Here is a 17,232-nt window from a genome sequence, read left to right on the forward strand (position 1 = left end):
GTAGAATAATCAGACTACCACTACTGACACATTAGTACTATCAGAATTACAACAATACAACAAACTCCACAATAAGATTTTCCAAATTATTCAAGAAAAAAAAAATGTACATTTCAAGCTACATCTAAAGTGCACCAAATACACAATTGCTTAGATTGTAGAAAAACTCATGTTGAGTAGCTTCTTTTGAATTAATATTTTGAACCATCCACTAAATAATGAAATATTGTAAGTAATTGAGTAAAGGGGAATGAAAATAAATCAAATAGTAGTTGGACCCCCAACTACCCCAGTTTCTCAGTATCAAGTTAGTGCTTGTTCGTACATCTGTTGAATGCCTATGTTTTTGCTTTACTGCCATAAAGAGAGGAAAATGATTGGGAAGACATTGACAGAAGCATTGGAATTTTTAATATTTACAGTGACCAGTGTCTCAAATGTCCTACAGACAGACACATTTACAAATTATTCAGAACTGAGCACAACTGTTTAAGTAAAAACAATGAACAACACCACACGGTTCAGGTGATCTTTTCGGTGTTGAACTACAGTATTTAAAAAGCTTTCCATAGTGGTGGACATACTGATACTTATTCATCATTAATTCATTAAAAGGAGCTCCAGAGCATGAAGAAATGCACCAACAATGCTTGATATAAAAACAAAAGAGAAAAAAACTTAAACTCAATTTTTTTGGAGAGGGGGTTACTGTATCTTGTGAGGTTAAGTAGAGCAGGATAATTTATCTGGAAATAAGTTGCAATTCTGTCCAAAACCTCAAAAAGCTTCAATTTAAAAGAAATTCAAAGTTCACTAAATTTCGAGTTACTCTTAAAAAAGTTTAAAAGGTCTTAGAATGCTCTAGTTTTAATCATTTTGAATAAAGGCTACCTGTACAACTAGCAATCAATACAGTAGATTTGAAAACAGAACTGTACTTTAAATTCCAGACATTTGTTGACAACAAAGTCACATTTTACTATACAAATTGTATTGGAGTGAAAAATATTTCCTTTTTTTAAATAAAAAAATGTTCCTTTAAAGCAATTTTATAGTTCAACTTACGTGTCAATTAGACAGTAAACCAGCAGATGTAGGAATCTGAAAGCTTGGAACTAGAAAGTTCTGAATATCCAGGATATACTGAAAGTTATGCATACAGTATATTGAATTCACACCTTTAACACAATGAATTTGAAATTTGAAATTTGAAGCTATGAAATTGATTCCTTATGTTATATGTAATGCGTAGATTTTTTTCTATAGAATATATGAACCATTCTTTTAAAATAGGAAAACATCAATGAAAGGCGATATAAAATGAGTTCTACTAATAATGGCTTGGAAACAAGTGGGTGTTTATTTCAGATGAGAAAGAAAAAGGAAGGGAAAAAACATTTTGACTGATGAGCTTTTTTCAAGGTGTAAACATTTTATTTTTAGCTGTTTTAACCTACTGATAATTCCTAGTTAGCCAGTTACAGCCGTCTAGCGGGAACTAGCAGTAATAAATTACCATTGGTCAGCTTTTTTTCTACAACTTATCATTCCATTCAGTTACATTCAGTTTTTCATTTTTACTGCACTGTTTTAAACTATCAACTTAATATGTGGTGCTTTCTGTACCAAAAATCTGTGGTGGAACAGGCTGAACGTACATTCTTTAAAATCCCTACATTTGTTTATTACACATACTGTATTTTTACTACAAACTATTACCTCTACCATACTGCTCTTGCATTAACAATAAAAGGAACAGTTGTTATTTCCATTAGCACATCTCTCAAGTCATATAATGTGACAAACGTATTGTTATCTACATAATATTCATCTAGATATTGCATTTTTATTATGTTACTATGGTGAAACCAGATGGAGAAGGGAAGAACAGTGTGGAAGAGACTTTGTCAGGCTTACTAAAACAGATTTATTGCTGTTATTTCTACAATGGGTGTGCTAGTCACTGGGAAAGGTAGCTAAGACCTAAGAGAGATAGAAAAAGACAGCTGGAACTGACTTGATGCAAAAGGAGTCTCTCCCCATTTTTATGGAGGAAAAGGTGGGAAAGGGTTGCTAGATCAGTCCACTCTGAGGTGTGAGGAACGTTACATTATTTAAAAATAACAGAAGCCAATACCTACCAGTTAACATTCCTAAATAGGGCAGGAGATGCAGAGAGATACAGAGATGATACAGAGAACATTTGATCTGGAGCTGTATATATGTAAACACTTGGGGGTGGTGTTGTCAGTTAACTGTTATGAACAGCAATAAAATACAATATGTATTCAGGAGGCCCCTGAAGTACATCAGCAAATGTCAAGAATGGTGGCCCCTGAAAGCAGGGTATTGTCACGCCCTCTGCAGCTTGAGGGCGCTCCTTCTCTGTCCTGTCCCTAGTTTCTGGTCTGCTGTCCTTCCTGTCCCTCTCTTTCCCTTGGGCTATATATTTCCGGGTCTTGCACTCTGTCCTCGCTCAGCATTGACGTTCGGATGTCCTGAGACCCGCCTAGCACCAGGGCGCCCCACGTCCGCTCCCTGAGGGCATAGGTTTCAAACGGCATTCCTGAACTCTTTGCACTATGAGCCCGGGCCTTTTTCCCGTCTCGCCGCTACGCATATGGGTCTTTTTCCGCTCTCCTGCTCCCCACGGTTAGTCCCTTTGGACGTCCGTGACAGAATGCTGAGCCTCTTACTGACCCCGCGAGCGGCGCTTTTTGTCTTGCCGCAATTTTTTCTTTTTCTCTGGGCTGTTTTTTTTTTCTCAGTTCCTCTATTCTAATCGCTGGATATCACTCCGATCTTCCGTGCCTGTGAGCAGGTCCTGCACCTGGCTTTCCTCGGGTAGATCACTCCGATATCAGTGATTGAATGTTGAGCTGGCTTTCCTATTCTTATTACTGGATATCACTCCGAGCTTCTGTGTCTGGAGCGGGTTTTCGTGCCTGGCTCTTCCTGGTCTTGCTCTCTCCGATATCAGTGATAGAATGGTAAGCTTTCTGCCGTTCCTTCATTCTTTTCGCTGGATATCACTCCAGGCATCTGTGTCTGTGAGCGGACTTCGGTCTGGCTTTCCTCAGGTTGTCCACTCCGATATCAGCGTTAGAATGTGAACGTGCCCATTGCCCAGTCTGCGATATTTTTCCCCGGGGTTTTTTGTTGTTTTTTCTTGTTTTTTTTGCCTTTTGTTTTGATTTTTGGTCCCCCCTGCTCTGTGTCTTGGAACTTTGGTTCCGACCTGTTTTTGGTTCCTATCTGTTTTGTGTGGTTTGTCTCCCTGGTCTTTCCCAGGTTTTTGTCTGTTGTTTTTGTGCTTGTGTACTTTTTTGTTTTAGTCTCCGGAGCTCTACTCGACCCCCCCTTCCTCCACCCAATAAAGGTTTATACCCCGGAGGAGGGGGTAGCTCTCAGCCGTGGACTCCCGGAGGTTTCCTTTCAGTTAAATGAGGTTTTTCCTCCCCCCAGTGCTGGGCAGCTCATGTATTTGTATGGGCGTCGGGAGCCGCCCATGAAGGGGGGGGTACTGTCACGCCCTCTGCAGCTTGAGGGCGCTCCTTCTCTGTCCTGTCCCTAGTTTCTGGTCTGCTGTCCTTCCTGTCCCTCTCTTTCCCTTGGGCTATATATTTCCGGGTCTGGCACTCTGTCCTCGCTCAGCATTGACGTTCGGATGTCCTGAGACCCGCCTAGCACCAGGGCGCCCCACGTCCGCTCCCTGAGGGCATAGGTTTCTATACGGCATTCCTGAACTCTTTGCACTATGAGCCCGGGCCTTTTTCCCGTCTCGCCGCTACGCATATGGGTCTTTTTCCGCTCTCCTGCTCCCCACGGTTAGTCCCTTTGGACGTCCGTGACAGGTATTTTAGCTTTAAAATTCAATTCAAGCTTTATTGTACTGTTTGGAGAAATTTGTTGAAATGCATCACCCCTTAAAGAAACATTGGCTGTTCAATGCAAAATTAAGAACAGCATAGACCCTGACATCTGTTGCCCCTACACCGATTTTTGCTCCGTGACGCAAGCAGTGTGTGACAAAATTCTGAATTCTGAGAATGACAAACACGTCATAGTAGCACAGTAAACAGAATTGGAGCTCATGAGGTGAATCACTTCACAATCATTTGAAGTCTTTGTAAAGGAAATTGATTCAGAACACAAGTATGTACTTCCCAATTGTGAGGTGCGTTGGCTAAATCATGGAAATGTGCTCTAACACTTTTTCGTTCTCTGAATTAAATTAGAACATGTCATAGAAGTGTAAAATTGTATTTGAACTCTGAATGATCTCAGTTTGAAGTTGCATGGCTTTCTCACAGACATAAAAAGACTCTCAGGCAAAACTGAAGCGGACAATTTAACAGAGTAGGCACACTGTCTCACTTTCCCTTCTGAGATGGATTGAAAGAAGAAAGTGTTACAGTACATTTCCTTGAGATCTTATGGCAAAACTCGATTTGTTGAACTTGACAATCCAATGGCAGGTTTTTCAATTTCATGTTACATGCAAGCTAAACCCCACTGTTTGACAGCTCCTTTATTGCCAGTGTATCTAATGTGCCTGCTTCAGATTAACTCTGTTTGAAAGGCAGCATAATTCCCAATTAAATGTCATGTTACATGAGAAGAATGTGGTAGAGTTTTAGGCTCAGTTAGTGAGTAATGAGTACCAAAATGTGCAATTTAAGGAAACAGTAAAGCATAACATCTAAGGACAAACTATCAGTAATGAAACCGAACATGCCCAAACTGAGAATCCACTTGATAAATTACCACCTGCATGGTGTGTTTGACAGATGATGATATCACACCTTGTGCCTTACTGGTTGCTGAATAACAAGCTCATAGCTGTCACTAATTCTCTAAGTTACATTTTTTATTTCACGTTTTTCTACCTTCTGTTAAACGATTTTTGACTGTTTTTAAAGAGGAAGTTATACGCTACTAGATGCAACACAGCAAATTCATAAACCTTAAAATATAACGTGTCACCTTTTAAACGTTTTAAAAACGACTATTTTATTTGGCCTGCATTCGTTTTTTTTTTATCTATGTGGCCGAGTCATGAAAAACTGAAAAAGCGAGCACTACTGTATTTGAGTTCGAAGCGCATTACGTAATGTCCCGTTTTGCCGTACATGTCCACCTCCATGGTGCAGATCCTTTTCCGGTTCAGAATAACTTCAACTTTCACCCCATCTTTCCCTCTTTCTTTTCCGGTTGCGCTGCCATCAGGTATGGTGGTTTGTGTCTCGTCGTGAAAATACTTTTAGGAATCTATGTTAATCTGCTGTCAGAATTGTTTTATATATAGCTCTTTTTGCGAAATACATACCTGCTAAGGCTTTCAATAAGGTTTTGTGTTATATCTGTAGGATTGACTCTTGTCAAGTATTAGTTTTGAATAAAACCCGGACTCATCCAAAAAGACCTTTCTGGTCTCAGTAGAAGGCCCTAGGAAACATTCTGTGTTTTTATTTCTTATGGGATTATATGGTTTGTTTTGTAAATCGATATAATTTTTTGCTACCTTGATTTATGAAGTAGTTCGCGAGTTTTGAACTTGTAGTCGCAGAAAAATAGTTTAGATGACAAGATATCTGGTATTCATGTTCCGTGTAGTTGTACAGACTTCATTTAAAATGAGTGGGATGCATTGCCCTGTTTTTTGAATGAAACTAAAATTATTTCTTTTTATTTCTTCAGGATAAACATGGTTCAGCGTCTCACGTACCGTCGTAGGCTGTCCTACAATACAGCCTCTAACAAAACAAGGCTGTAAGTGTGTTTTATATATTTATATAATATGTATTTAAAATGTAACGGTGTGCACAATTAGTCGTGTTATGCTATAAGACAAGACGGACATCTTAAATGTGTATGTCTAGTTTGAATGAGAGAAAGACTTCTGTTGATGATAAAGTACCAGAAATAATGGTTGAAACTTAAGTAGAAACATGCCAGTCCCTTACAAATGCTTCGTGCGTTCATCTGATTAGCTAACGACCAACTACACATTACAGTTAGTATGTTACTTGATGGATTTGTGGAATTCTAATACATTTTACATAGAGAAGTATTTTTTGGCACCTATATTTCTACACAGCTATCAAGTCTTTTGGTGGGGCCCAGTGTTAGTTAAGGTTGTACAATTTGGTATTAGTGTTTGAGTTCAATCCTTTGGCATGACGGTGTTACTGCCTTGGGGCACTTGAGTTCTGGGTTTGACTCCAGACTGGATGCCTTCACCGGGGTGTTTGCAAGCTCAGTGTATTTGTGTGGGTCGTCTTGGGTTGTTCCCATCTCCTGCCCCAGTAGAATGGCATGATATCCCCCTGTATGTGTGTGGGTCGCTCCAGGGAACTGGCATCCCAAACAGAGTGTAGAGCGTACCTTGCACCCGTTGTCTTCTGTGCAGTTTCAGCTCTCTAAGGGTGATGTGGTTAACCAAATTGGAATTTAACCATGGTACTTGAGGCATCTGATTTGGATTTATTTTTCACTTGATTTAGATGTTTTCTTGTGTTATTGAAGAATTTGCTAACTTGGGATTGAAAAGTAAATCAAAGATGTCTTGCAGCTGAGTGTACGGTATGCGCACAAATCAGGAGACAGGAGCCCTTTGAGACCAGAGCTGACCATCTGTAACCTAGCACAGTGACATTGATTATAGTGTTGAACATGTGGAATCATTGAAATTTTCTCCTTTGACAGGTCTCGAACCCCTGGTAACCGCATCGTGTACCTGTATACCAAGAAGGTGGGCAAAGCACCCAAGTCTGCCTGTGGCATCTGCCCTGGAAGACTGCGTGGTGTAAGTATACCAGACGCATTCTTACATAGTTACCGTTTTCATACGTCTCTTTCAAGTGCACAGTGAAATCCTCTGCATTTTTAAGGCATTTCAGCTTTGTGAGAAATTATTTGGCGAGTAAAATGTCATGCGTTTGTGTAATGGATGGTTTTCCGTTGGTAATTGTTGGGAGACATGGATTTATTTTTCAAATTGCTGATTTTGGTAGACTGCACCAGCCGAGGTGTGATGAAAACCACACAACTGTCTTGGGAAATTAGTGTAGCCAAACAGTTGCCTCTTTTGGTAGAAGCAGTCCAGAGCTCAAATATCCAAGTAGTTGTCAGCTTTTAGTTAGAAAGTGTTTAGTTAGGTGTTTGGACAGAGGTTTAGGGCTTTCTTAGCTGTTTTTAACCCACCTCATTCCTACTGGTGCTGAATCAATTGTGCGTAACCCTGAGGAGCTCTTGACCAGGAACAGAGCTTACATTTGTAGTAGAGGGTACAGGATGTAGGATTTTTACCTCACTAGAACCGTTTACTGAGTGAGCCACCCAGATGTCTAATTTACAGTTGTGCAGCCTGAACTGATTTATAGCCTTTTGATTTAGAGTTTTCAGGTTTAGGTCTGGGTCCAGTGGAAAGGTTTGTTTGAAATATTCCATAATCTAAAAAGATTTTGGATAAATGCTGATGTATTGATGTCACACTTGTGATTGAAAGCAGCTCTCCAAAGAATACAGAAACTTGCACACAGGATAGGCTGATAATCTCGTCATTGTAGATTGTCTGCAGAGACAATTGGTAATGGTTGGTTGATAATGTGTGTGATTTGATATTTTAATTATATGGTTTTAGTTTTAGAAATGTTTACAGGTAGTTTTTGGAAAATGACAGTTTGAAATGATAAACTGAAGAAATGGCAGATTTGAGTTGATGCTTCAAGCTGACGGTATTATTTTGTTTGATGGTCTAATTCAGTGGTTCTCAAACCTTTTGGACCAAGTACCACCCCTGATCAAACCAAAGCATCCAGGTACCACCTACAAGTCATCTTCTCATAGGAACCCCAGAAAATCTCAATGACCAACATGAGTGCTTGTGTACACACACACACACAATAAATATCATAAACTTTATTTGATATAGTGCCTTTAAAGGTGGCTTCTCAAAGAGCTTTACAGATAAAAAAACAGGAACAACAACAATTAAAAATAAACAATATAAAAAGCACCATTTCAGTGAGAGGGGTGAGCCTGTTTAGTCGAGCAAAGCAGATGTGAATTCATCGGTCGAGCTTTGATACAATTCACTAATAGGTTTTAAATCGTCAGGCATTTTCTTGACTGCCAAGGCCTTGCAGTGGATACTGCAGTGCGTCCACTTCATATCTGGAGCAACCTCTCTAATTCGTGCAACTACACTGCTGTATCGGCTTGTCATCGCTCTAGCACCGTCTGTACAAACTCCGACGCATTTTATTGTCATATTATTGTTATTGTCTGTACAAACTCCGATGCATTTTATCGCAGTTGATGCCATTCTCTTCGATAAATTCATTCAGAAACTGAAATATGTGCAGTTCCTGTTGGTAGCGGATTACAGAACAGAAAGTCCTCGTGGGACTTACCCTCAAACTTGTATCTAGCGTAAATTGGCCAAATCAAACACATTCACAGGCTCATCTAATTGCAGTGAAAAGCATCTGCTCATCTTAATGCGTTCTCACAGTGTACTTTTGACATCATCCGCCATATCAATAATTCTACGAGTGACTGTGTCTTTCAGAGGGGCCAGCAGGTTGAGCTGTTTAGCAGCCTTTTCTCCACACAATACGTGTCAGCTCTTTTTGCCAAGGGTAAACAAAGTTCTATATAGAATTACATAGTAGCTCTTGTGTCCACTCAAGTATTAGCGCACACTGTATTGTAGTACGTAGGCTGCGTATTCGACACATATTAAAATAGAAAATATGAAAACCCGTCCTGATTTTTCTGTGCACACAACAAATTTCCAGGGTCATATGGCGTACCACCTGGCGGTGCTCTGTGGACCACAAGTGGTATGCGTACCATAGCGTGAGAACCACTGGTCTAATTCTTTTGTTTGTAAAATTGTTTTAAGGACTTTGGTTTTTGAATGAAAGTGGTCAGCATGCTTCAATTTTGAACAATTTCTCTAGTCTCCAGACTTCAATCCTTAACTTTATTTTGCTTTTTAGACTGTATTATTGACCATTTTGTATTTGTCCTTTATATAATATATTGAGTGTTTTTTTAATTGAGAAATCTTCCAAGAAATGTATATTAATAAAATGTAAACAATTACAGTTTGTGTTGAGAGTGCTGATATGATAGGTGATACATTTGTAGATAAAATCCCTGTATGTAAGTGCTACGGGGAACACTCGCTTTTAAAATGTTACAGAATTGAACATGAAAATTTCAAAGTGTTTTTTCTTGAGTATAGCAGTAATACTGCTCCTTTTGATCACAGTCTTTACCTTGGTGCTGGTTTGTCTTTTGCCTTGGGTGTGCAGTTTGAAGCTTGTATCTGTTAAGTTAAATTACAGGTTTACAACTGACTTCAGTTTCTGCAGGCTTTTCCATTTACTGTACTTCTTATGTAGAATTTGCTTTTCCTTCTTTTAGGTGCGTGCTGTAAGACCTCAGGTTCTGATGAGGCTCTCAAAGACCAAGAAGCATGTCAGCAGAGCTTATGGTGGTTCCATGTGTGCGAAATGTGTGCGTGACAGGTAAGGTGATAGGAGTGCTTGCTTCTGTTAACGTTTTTGTGTTGATCTGAAAATTGAACTTGTTTAATGTAGTGACAAGCCTACAAGCCAATATGTTCTCACACTTGGGCTGGAGTTCAAAGTATTATAGTATTAAGTATTAAAGTGATCAGTAAGTGTAGTCTCATGCAAATGCATAGCAACTGGTATTTTAAAGGAAATTGGTTACCCTTAAGAATTAAACTGGTGGTATTGTAAATTTAAAGCTTTTATTTTAATAAGAATGAGAAACCTTGTAAAGACTACAGTTTTGAATACTTGTCCTAACTTCAGAACACCTCTGTAAAATACCTTTGTTGGATGTTTCACATAGGAACACTTCTTTTGTAAAATAATTGTAATGTGTGTATTGTTTGCTTAAAGATCATCAAAGTTTAATTTCATACAGGTCTGTCTTAAGTAGCTCTGGCAGTTTTGTGTAATGTGGTCTTTACAGGGGACAATTCAGAAGCCATTAGTGCTGTTTTATGTAATGATTTTGAATCTATAAAAAGACTGTCAATACTTGTCCCCTCTTGACTTAATGATAGATAGCTTGTCTGCTGTAATCATAATCTATCTCTTTAGCGAAAGCTGTAGTTCACAGAAATATTCCTGGGTAGCCAGTCCAGTTGTTTCTGTGCTGCTGAGTTCAGTTACATATCCGAATTGTTTCACACTTGTAACATTTTATTGTTTATGAATGACTAGACAGCAGATGTGGGACATTAGGTTTATTATTAAAAGATCTGGAAATTCCTATCCTTTTAAAAAAACTATTGCATTTTATTCACATTCATTAAAATTAGATATCTGTGATAGGTTATTCTCAAGAGTTCGGGATTGAAAAGCATGACCCTATTAAAACCCACTGCTGAATACACGATTTAGTCTTTTATAGTTTGTAAAAATGCATAGAGATCCCTAATTTAATATAGAATTTTTAGTTTGTTTTCTTGGCGTGGCTGTATTCTGTAGGAAAGCTGCTGCTACAGTTAAATGAATGTTAAAATTCCTCTTTGTCAAGGACAGGTTTAAAATGTTCACTAAAGCCATCAATAATTGAAACAGTGTATAAATCCTAATTTAACTATTTGTGTTCTATTTCCACAGAATCAAACGTGCTTTCTTAATTGAGGAGCAGAAGATTGTTGTCAAAGTGCTGAAGGCACAGGCACAGAGCCAGAAGTCAAAGTAAATGTCTGTATTTGTAATGCCACAATAAATAACTTTAAAAAAATAACCATGTGGTACTTCTGTTGTCATTGTTTTTTTGTGGTTGGAATGTGCAGTATAGTAAGAATTCTCTGCACGCTATTAATGTTTTTTGTAGGTGATACTATGTTTTTAATTTAATGACTTACAGTTAAGGGGGTAATTCTTTAATACGCTCTGATACCATTAAACAGGTCTCTATCTTTGGGCCTGGAAGAGCCTCATTTATGCCACTCAAGAAACGGCTTTCTGATTGACATCTTGTTCCTGGATTCAAATTAAGTTAATTTCAGTAAATGAGCATTTGAAGTCCAACTTTATTGCAATTAGATCAATAATTGATCACAGTTAAATTGTTCTACCTCTTGGAACTGGGGCTTTAATGGTGGCCTGAAAATTTTGGAAAGTTCCCCAGGACGAGGGCAGACGTCTCCTAATAAGCTGCGTTAATGCTCTTTATGGTAAAGAATGGCCATGTTGTTCAGGTGCAAGATAAAATTTTTATATCTGCATCTGTTGATAGAGGGGTCATGTTAATAAGTACTAATTACTAAGTTTAAGTACAATTGTTATAAAACCAGCTAATGGCTCTTTGGCCCTGTGTGGTGTTTTTAAGATGGTTACAAACTATAGAAAGTGGTAAAGTAAATGTATGAAGTGTTAGGCAAAAGTTTAACAAGTGAGAAATATAATTCCTTACACTTGCATAGAGCTTTCCTGGACACCCCACTCAGCATTTCTGCAGGTAATGAGTACTTCCCACCACAACCAGTGTGTAGCACCACCTGGGTAATTCAACGGCAGTTGAAGTGCACCAGTACTCTCGCCACACATCAGCTATCAGAGGGGTGGAGAAAGAGTACTGACACCTGTTCATAGTTGGGGATTATTAGGAGGCCAGGACACTGTGGTTAACACCTACTATTTTTGAGAAACACCTTGGGATTTTGATCACGGAGAGTCAGAACTTTGGTTTTACATCTCATCCGAAGGGCAGTGCTTTTTTACAGTATAGTGTCCCTATCAATTTACAGAGCAATTAGGACCCACACAGACCACAGGGTGAACACTCCCTACTTGTCCCATTAACACCTCTTTCAGCAGCAACCTTACCTTTCCGAGGAGGTCTCACATTTGGCCACAAACTATCAAAATTGGCTAGATGGGCCATTTGTAAGCTTCAGAGGAACAAGTAAAGGTTTATTCCATGCTGAAAAAAAGCAATGTTTCGGCTTTGAAGCTGTGTTTCATTTCTTCTCTTTTCAGCATGGAATAAACCTTAACTTGTTCCTATGCAGCCTACGCATACTGACGCAGCTACCCACCTGAATTATATTTGTAACCTTTATATGTTTATAAATAATGAAGGAAAACTAATAAATAAAATCAGCTTGTTGTGAGCTGGGCGGTGATAATATCTGCTGGAAATGGCACGTGAGTTTTTCTGTGGCATAGCTCTGGTGAAAGTAATAAATCTGTTAAACATGATAGGATATACAAATATTAATAAAACAAGACAATCTATACAACATACTGTACAATGTTGCACAACAAATGCCAGTTACACAACAACATGTGCCAGTCAGTGTGTTTTAGAGTTCATGTTCTACAGACCTAGAAACCCAGTGCTCTAATCCTGTAATCTGAAATCACTATACAACACCGTAACAGGCCAAAAAGAGAACAACTCTGGGTCCTAATTAAATATGACTAATCCTAATTTAAAAGAATACAACTCAAAACTAAAACGATCTTCCTACAAAGTGGATGCCCAAAAGTGAATGGGAATCAATATCTCTATTCTAAAGATATATCACCATTCCACAACAAAGCAAATATGAATTTCTTAAGTTCTAATAATAATGTTCAGATCACTTAGCTGGAATTTGATCTCCAGGACTGATAAGAACACGGTTCTCTCACATGGAGCAAGCTTGCATCTTCAATTTCTCTCTCCTTTGCTCTCTTTCTTGTCTTTCTTGGTGGCAAATTTAAAGTTATGGGTTTGATATTACTAGAGAGAAAAATAAGATAAAACGCTATTGGAGAGGTTTCAAAGCACATTCTAACAAATGTATTTCATTTTACCAAATATTATAAAATATTTGCCTTGGTAAAAAGCATGCTTTATATTCGGTTACTCTTGTTAGACTGTTCTAAATGTATTTAATGTGCATCCTTTTACATAATGTTGTCTTGTTTTGTCTAGCATCAGTAAAGAGCCTGAAGTGGTTTCAGAAAATTAAGGTAAGGACAGGAGATGACCCAGTTTTATAAGATTAAAAACTAGTGACTTCCGCAGTCTTCTCGAGTGTTAATCCTCAAGCATATTTTTCATTTCAGTTATGTAAGAATTCTAACATAAATACGGGTGAGGGTGTGGGCTTTTGTCTCCAACCAAGGTTCACAGCTAGCGGTAATAATAGAAATTCCGTAGGCGCCTTTTTGTCACCTATCGTAAATCCCAATCAACATTAAACACACGTAACTTTACTGACGCTTTCAAAAAAGTACCAGTAAAAAAACAAGACGCGTCGAGAACATAACCGCGTAATTGTGCACAAATAAATGATCTGAAAGCTCTAGGAACTGGGAAGGAATTATTTACGTGCTGTAGTAACTACACCTAGAAAAGCTTCTTACAGTTTTAAGAAAATTTGGGACAGGTGACGGTAGATACAGGGAATGTCAGGCTCTTCGTCTTAGTAATTTCAGGTCCGGAAAGAAAAACCCCCGAAAACAATACCCGTTATTTTATGTTTTGATAAGTTAATAACTTGAATTTGGGGCGGTACTTAAGCGTGCAACTACAGTCAGCACTTCTGAAAAGTTACATATTAATGCAGCACTGCATTATTAATGTTAAATCACCCGTTAAGTCATTTAATGTATGAATATTTCACCATTTCCGTTGTCCCCGAAAAAAAATAGTACTTAATGTATTTGAGCACGGTTAACATTTCTATGAAACTACATTTCCCAGAGTTATTTTAGTTTGGACACCATTTCGGCTCAAATATGATCTGCAATTAAAGTATGTACAACGTAGTAACATTTGGAGCCATCATGGCAGACTACAAACGCGTCTCGTATCAAACATTGCTTCAGTCTCGCCACGTCAACCACAAGAGGTCATATAAGGTGTTTAAAACTGGAATGGGATAATCAAGTCTATTTTTTATATTTTAGCTTAACAACGAGCTCAATATATTTTAATTAATTCAATGAAATATGAACTCCAGTATCCCTGTAAATAACTTTATTTAAGTATTTATTATTTATATTTTACTGGTCTTCCAGGATTTGTACTTCCGGGACACGTCTGGGTTTGCTTGCAGCTCTGCGGAGTGGTGTATTGGAGTTCAAGACAGAGCTGATTTCTACATTTTAAAGTATTTTTAATTGTATCTGTTTGGAAGCAGAATGGAGACTCTTTATGGTCTTCCGTTTACTGTACTGGAGTGTCCGAATATAAAACTCAAAAAGCCTTCATGGCTGCATATGCCTTCGGCAATGACTGTCTATGCATTAGTAATTGTTTCGTACTTTCTTATCACGGGAGGTAAGCGTCAACTTAAATTGGGAAAAAATGAATGGAAAATGTATTTTATGTGAATGGGTGAAAGGTATACTGTGTTTGAAAACGTGATGTAAATAAAATATGCAATCTTGATTAATACTGCTGATTTAGGTATATATAAATATAGCAAAGGCCTATATTTTTAATAGACTTTTATTGAAACGCTTTGGGGAAGTAACATTATTCAATGCATTTTTGGAAAACGCTACAGTATTCTATATTAAAATATTTGTGTTGTGCACATCGCGACTATGTTTCTTTCGAAAAAGCTCTGCAGTGTAGTCAACATCGGGCTTGTGTTAATCTTGAAAGGCGTTGAAAAACTTTACTTTCGAGACTGGACAGTTTCTGACACCTTACATGCACTCTTTACTCACAAAAGTTCCCCCGACGCCTTGAGTATTGTCGAACTCCATAGGAGATGAATATATCGAGCTCTGCTTTTTCCATATTTTGCTTCACCACTTAATGAAATCCATTGCCTTTGTGAAAACACGTTACACGGTTTTGCAAGAAAAGTGCTTTTCCTGTGATATCTATTTAATTTTTGTACAGGCATAATCTATGATGTCATTGTCGAACCTCCCAGTGTAGGATCCATGACAGATGAACATGGCCATCAGAGGCCAGTAGCCTTTCTGGCGTACAGGTAATGGCCTTCTGTTTATGGCAGAGATATTGTTTACATTATAACTGTAACATAATTATATATATATAATCTATAATACATAAAATGTGCCAATGCTTGTCTATGACTGCAGAATAACCTGACCATACTTTTGCTTAAATGTAACAGATACTTCTGTTAACCTCACAAACCGTTTATGTTGTAACATAACTGACTAATATATTTATATAATTTTTGTAATGGTGGTCATAAACATATATCAGTCCAAAAGAAAACTCAGCATTTTGGAACTATGATATTATTGTTTTTAGTAATGTTGAATGTTACACTACAAAAATCATATATTTCGGCCTCTGTCAATAATGAGGTCATATCCAGTAATGGCTTATGTATGAAATGCTTTCTTGACTTTTCTTATGAATAGAGACTTCTGTAAAAACCTCGTTTTAAATTAAACTAGATGTCTAGGTTTCTTTCCATCATTCTTTGGAATACAAAACATTACTTCTTGTGCCAGGAGTAGGACATCAATGTAAATGAGTATGTTCACAAACATTAAAAGTTCATTATGAAACTAATGAACTTTTACTTAAACTTTCCCATTGAAAGTATCTTAGTTAACTAAGTTTTGCCTTGGTATTGGATATCAAAGGTTTTGCAGGAACCTTATCTTATTTTGACGATTGATTTCCATTTTCTTTTTAGAGTTAACGGGCAGTATATCATGGAAGGTTTAGCTTCCAGTTTTCTGTTCACAATGGGAGGCCTGGGCTTTATTATCCTGGATCGTTCCAATGCTCCAAACATTCCAAAACTCAACCGATTCCTGCTGCTCTTCATTGGATTCGTTAGCGTCCTGCTCAGCTTCTTCATGGCAAGAGTGTTCATGAGAATGAAACTTCCGTAAGTTCCTTTTTACTTTTGTTAATGTATCCTTATGGAGCAAAGCCATCAGCACTGTTGTCTTCTCACTTCAATCAAATAATGCTTTGCATTCATGCATACAGTATATTAGTTATTTCAGGGTATTCCACATTGTGTTAAATCATTTTGAACATTTTGTGAAAGCTATTTCATTTCTCATTTGACCTTTTTTTATTTTTCATCCGCAGTGGATACCTTATGGGGTAAAGATGCACCGGGGTTAAAGGATCATGAGTGAGTCTGTTGCAAGGATTTGAATCATCATAAAGACATTGGTGCAAAGTGCAAAATCCCTGAAAGAGAGACGAAGGACTACCTGACAAACCTGTTGGGAACACTGCATTTAATTCGAAGGGGTCTGATCAAACTTGATTTAAGCTATATTTTTGGTAATTGTCAATACACTAAATGCCCTTGTAATGTTAATTGTTGCAATGTGCCAATAAATAAACAGGTGGCATTTTGTAATGAGTTAAAAGTCCCACACTTTTGAAGTTTAGAAGAATACAATAAAGTAGCACAAAATACGTTTGTAAATGCATTATTTCACATGTTATAAATTAACTAGGCTGTTTATGTTAAGTGAAACTCTTAAGGACAATGGGTTTAATTTTCTACCACAATCATGTTCAAGCTAAAATAAGTATAATTGCAGTGGAGCTTGGCACATTCTTTGTAATATTCTTTGTTTTCTTAAAGAATGCAATGAAATCCTTTAGGTAAAGGTCTCACTCGGTCTCCTGAGATGTCTACTGTGATGTTCAGATTGTTTTGCTATTGTATATTTGTTTTCTAAAAAGAAACAAATAAATGTTTGTACTTTATAGAATTTGTCCAGATTTATCAAATACATGTGCCTTGGCTTTGAACAGTTTTCCCATGGGAAAGCTAGAGTAAGTGATTATTTTAGCTAAACAGCTATTCAAGGAGTACCGCATATCCATACTGTTAAGAGCAAAAGAAATATAAATGAAAATAATGCCTTTTTGTCTCTAAGAAAGCAATAGGGTTGGAATGTAAAATGGGGAAAGTAAACAAATTATTCAAGGAAATGTTCATGTGTTGCAAATACACCAGTTATTCTGTTCTGGCATTCTGTAAACAAAGATTAGCAAACAGCACATCGCTTTTTTGTTTAACAAGCTGTGCTCAGGTCTCGGATGGTTTTTATTTGGGTTGATTCCTTAAAACCTTGATTCCTTAAACTCAATTTAAAACACAGACCAATTATCACTTGTGGACTGCAGTTTCCTTTTAGTTTTTGCACACTTGTTTAAGAAGATTTTGTCATTATTTGATGTCTTCCTTATTTAAACCTTTTTTTC

General features: G+C 37.6%; 2 protein-coding genes across 2 annotated transcripts; both read left to right on the top strand.

Moving 5' to 3' along the window:
* Positions 1–5,638: 5,638 nt before the first annotated feature.
* On the top strand, positions 5,639–10,814 carry rpl34 (ribosomal protein L34). The gene is made up of 4 exons (XM_088908444.1): positions 5,639–5,772; positions 6,709–6,808; positions 9,439–9,542; positions 10,674–10,814. Exons 1-4 carry the CDS (start codon positions 5,708–5,710, stop codon positions 10,756–10,758), a joined length of 354 nt encoding a protein of 117 aa, XP_088764570.1. The 5' UTR covers positions 5,639–5,707; the 3' UTR covers positions 10,759–10,814.
* A 3,247-nt stretch (positions 10,815–14,061) lies between these two features.
* Positions 14,062–16,731, top strand: ostc (oligosaccharyltransferase complex subunit). Its single transcript, XM_088921415.1, has 4 exons — positions 14,062–14,337; positions 14,911–15,004; positions 15,689–15,886; positions 16,096–16,731. Exons 1-4 carry the CDS (start codon positions 14,199–14,201, stop codon positions 16,112–16,114), a joined length of 450 nt encoding a protein of 149 aa, XP_088777541.1. The 5' UTR covers positions 14,062–14,198; the 3' UTR covers positions 16,115–16,731.
* The last annotated feature ends 501 nt before the right edge of the window (positions 16,732–17,232 follow it).

Source organism: Atractosteus spatula, chromosome 1 (genome assembly GCF_055471065.1).
Source record: "Atractosteus spatula isolate fAtrSpa1 chromosome 1, fAtrSpa1.hap1, whole genome shotgun sequence".
NCBI classification, from domain to species: domain Eukaryota; kingdom Metazoa; phylum Chordata; class Actinopteri; order Semionotiformes; family Lepisosteidae; genus Atractosteus; species Atractosteus spatula.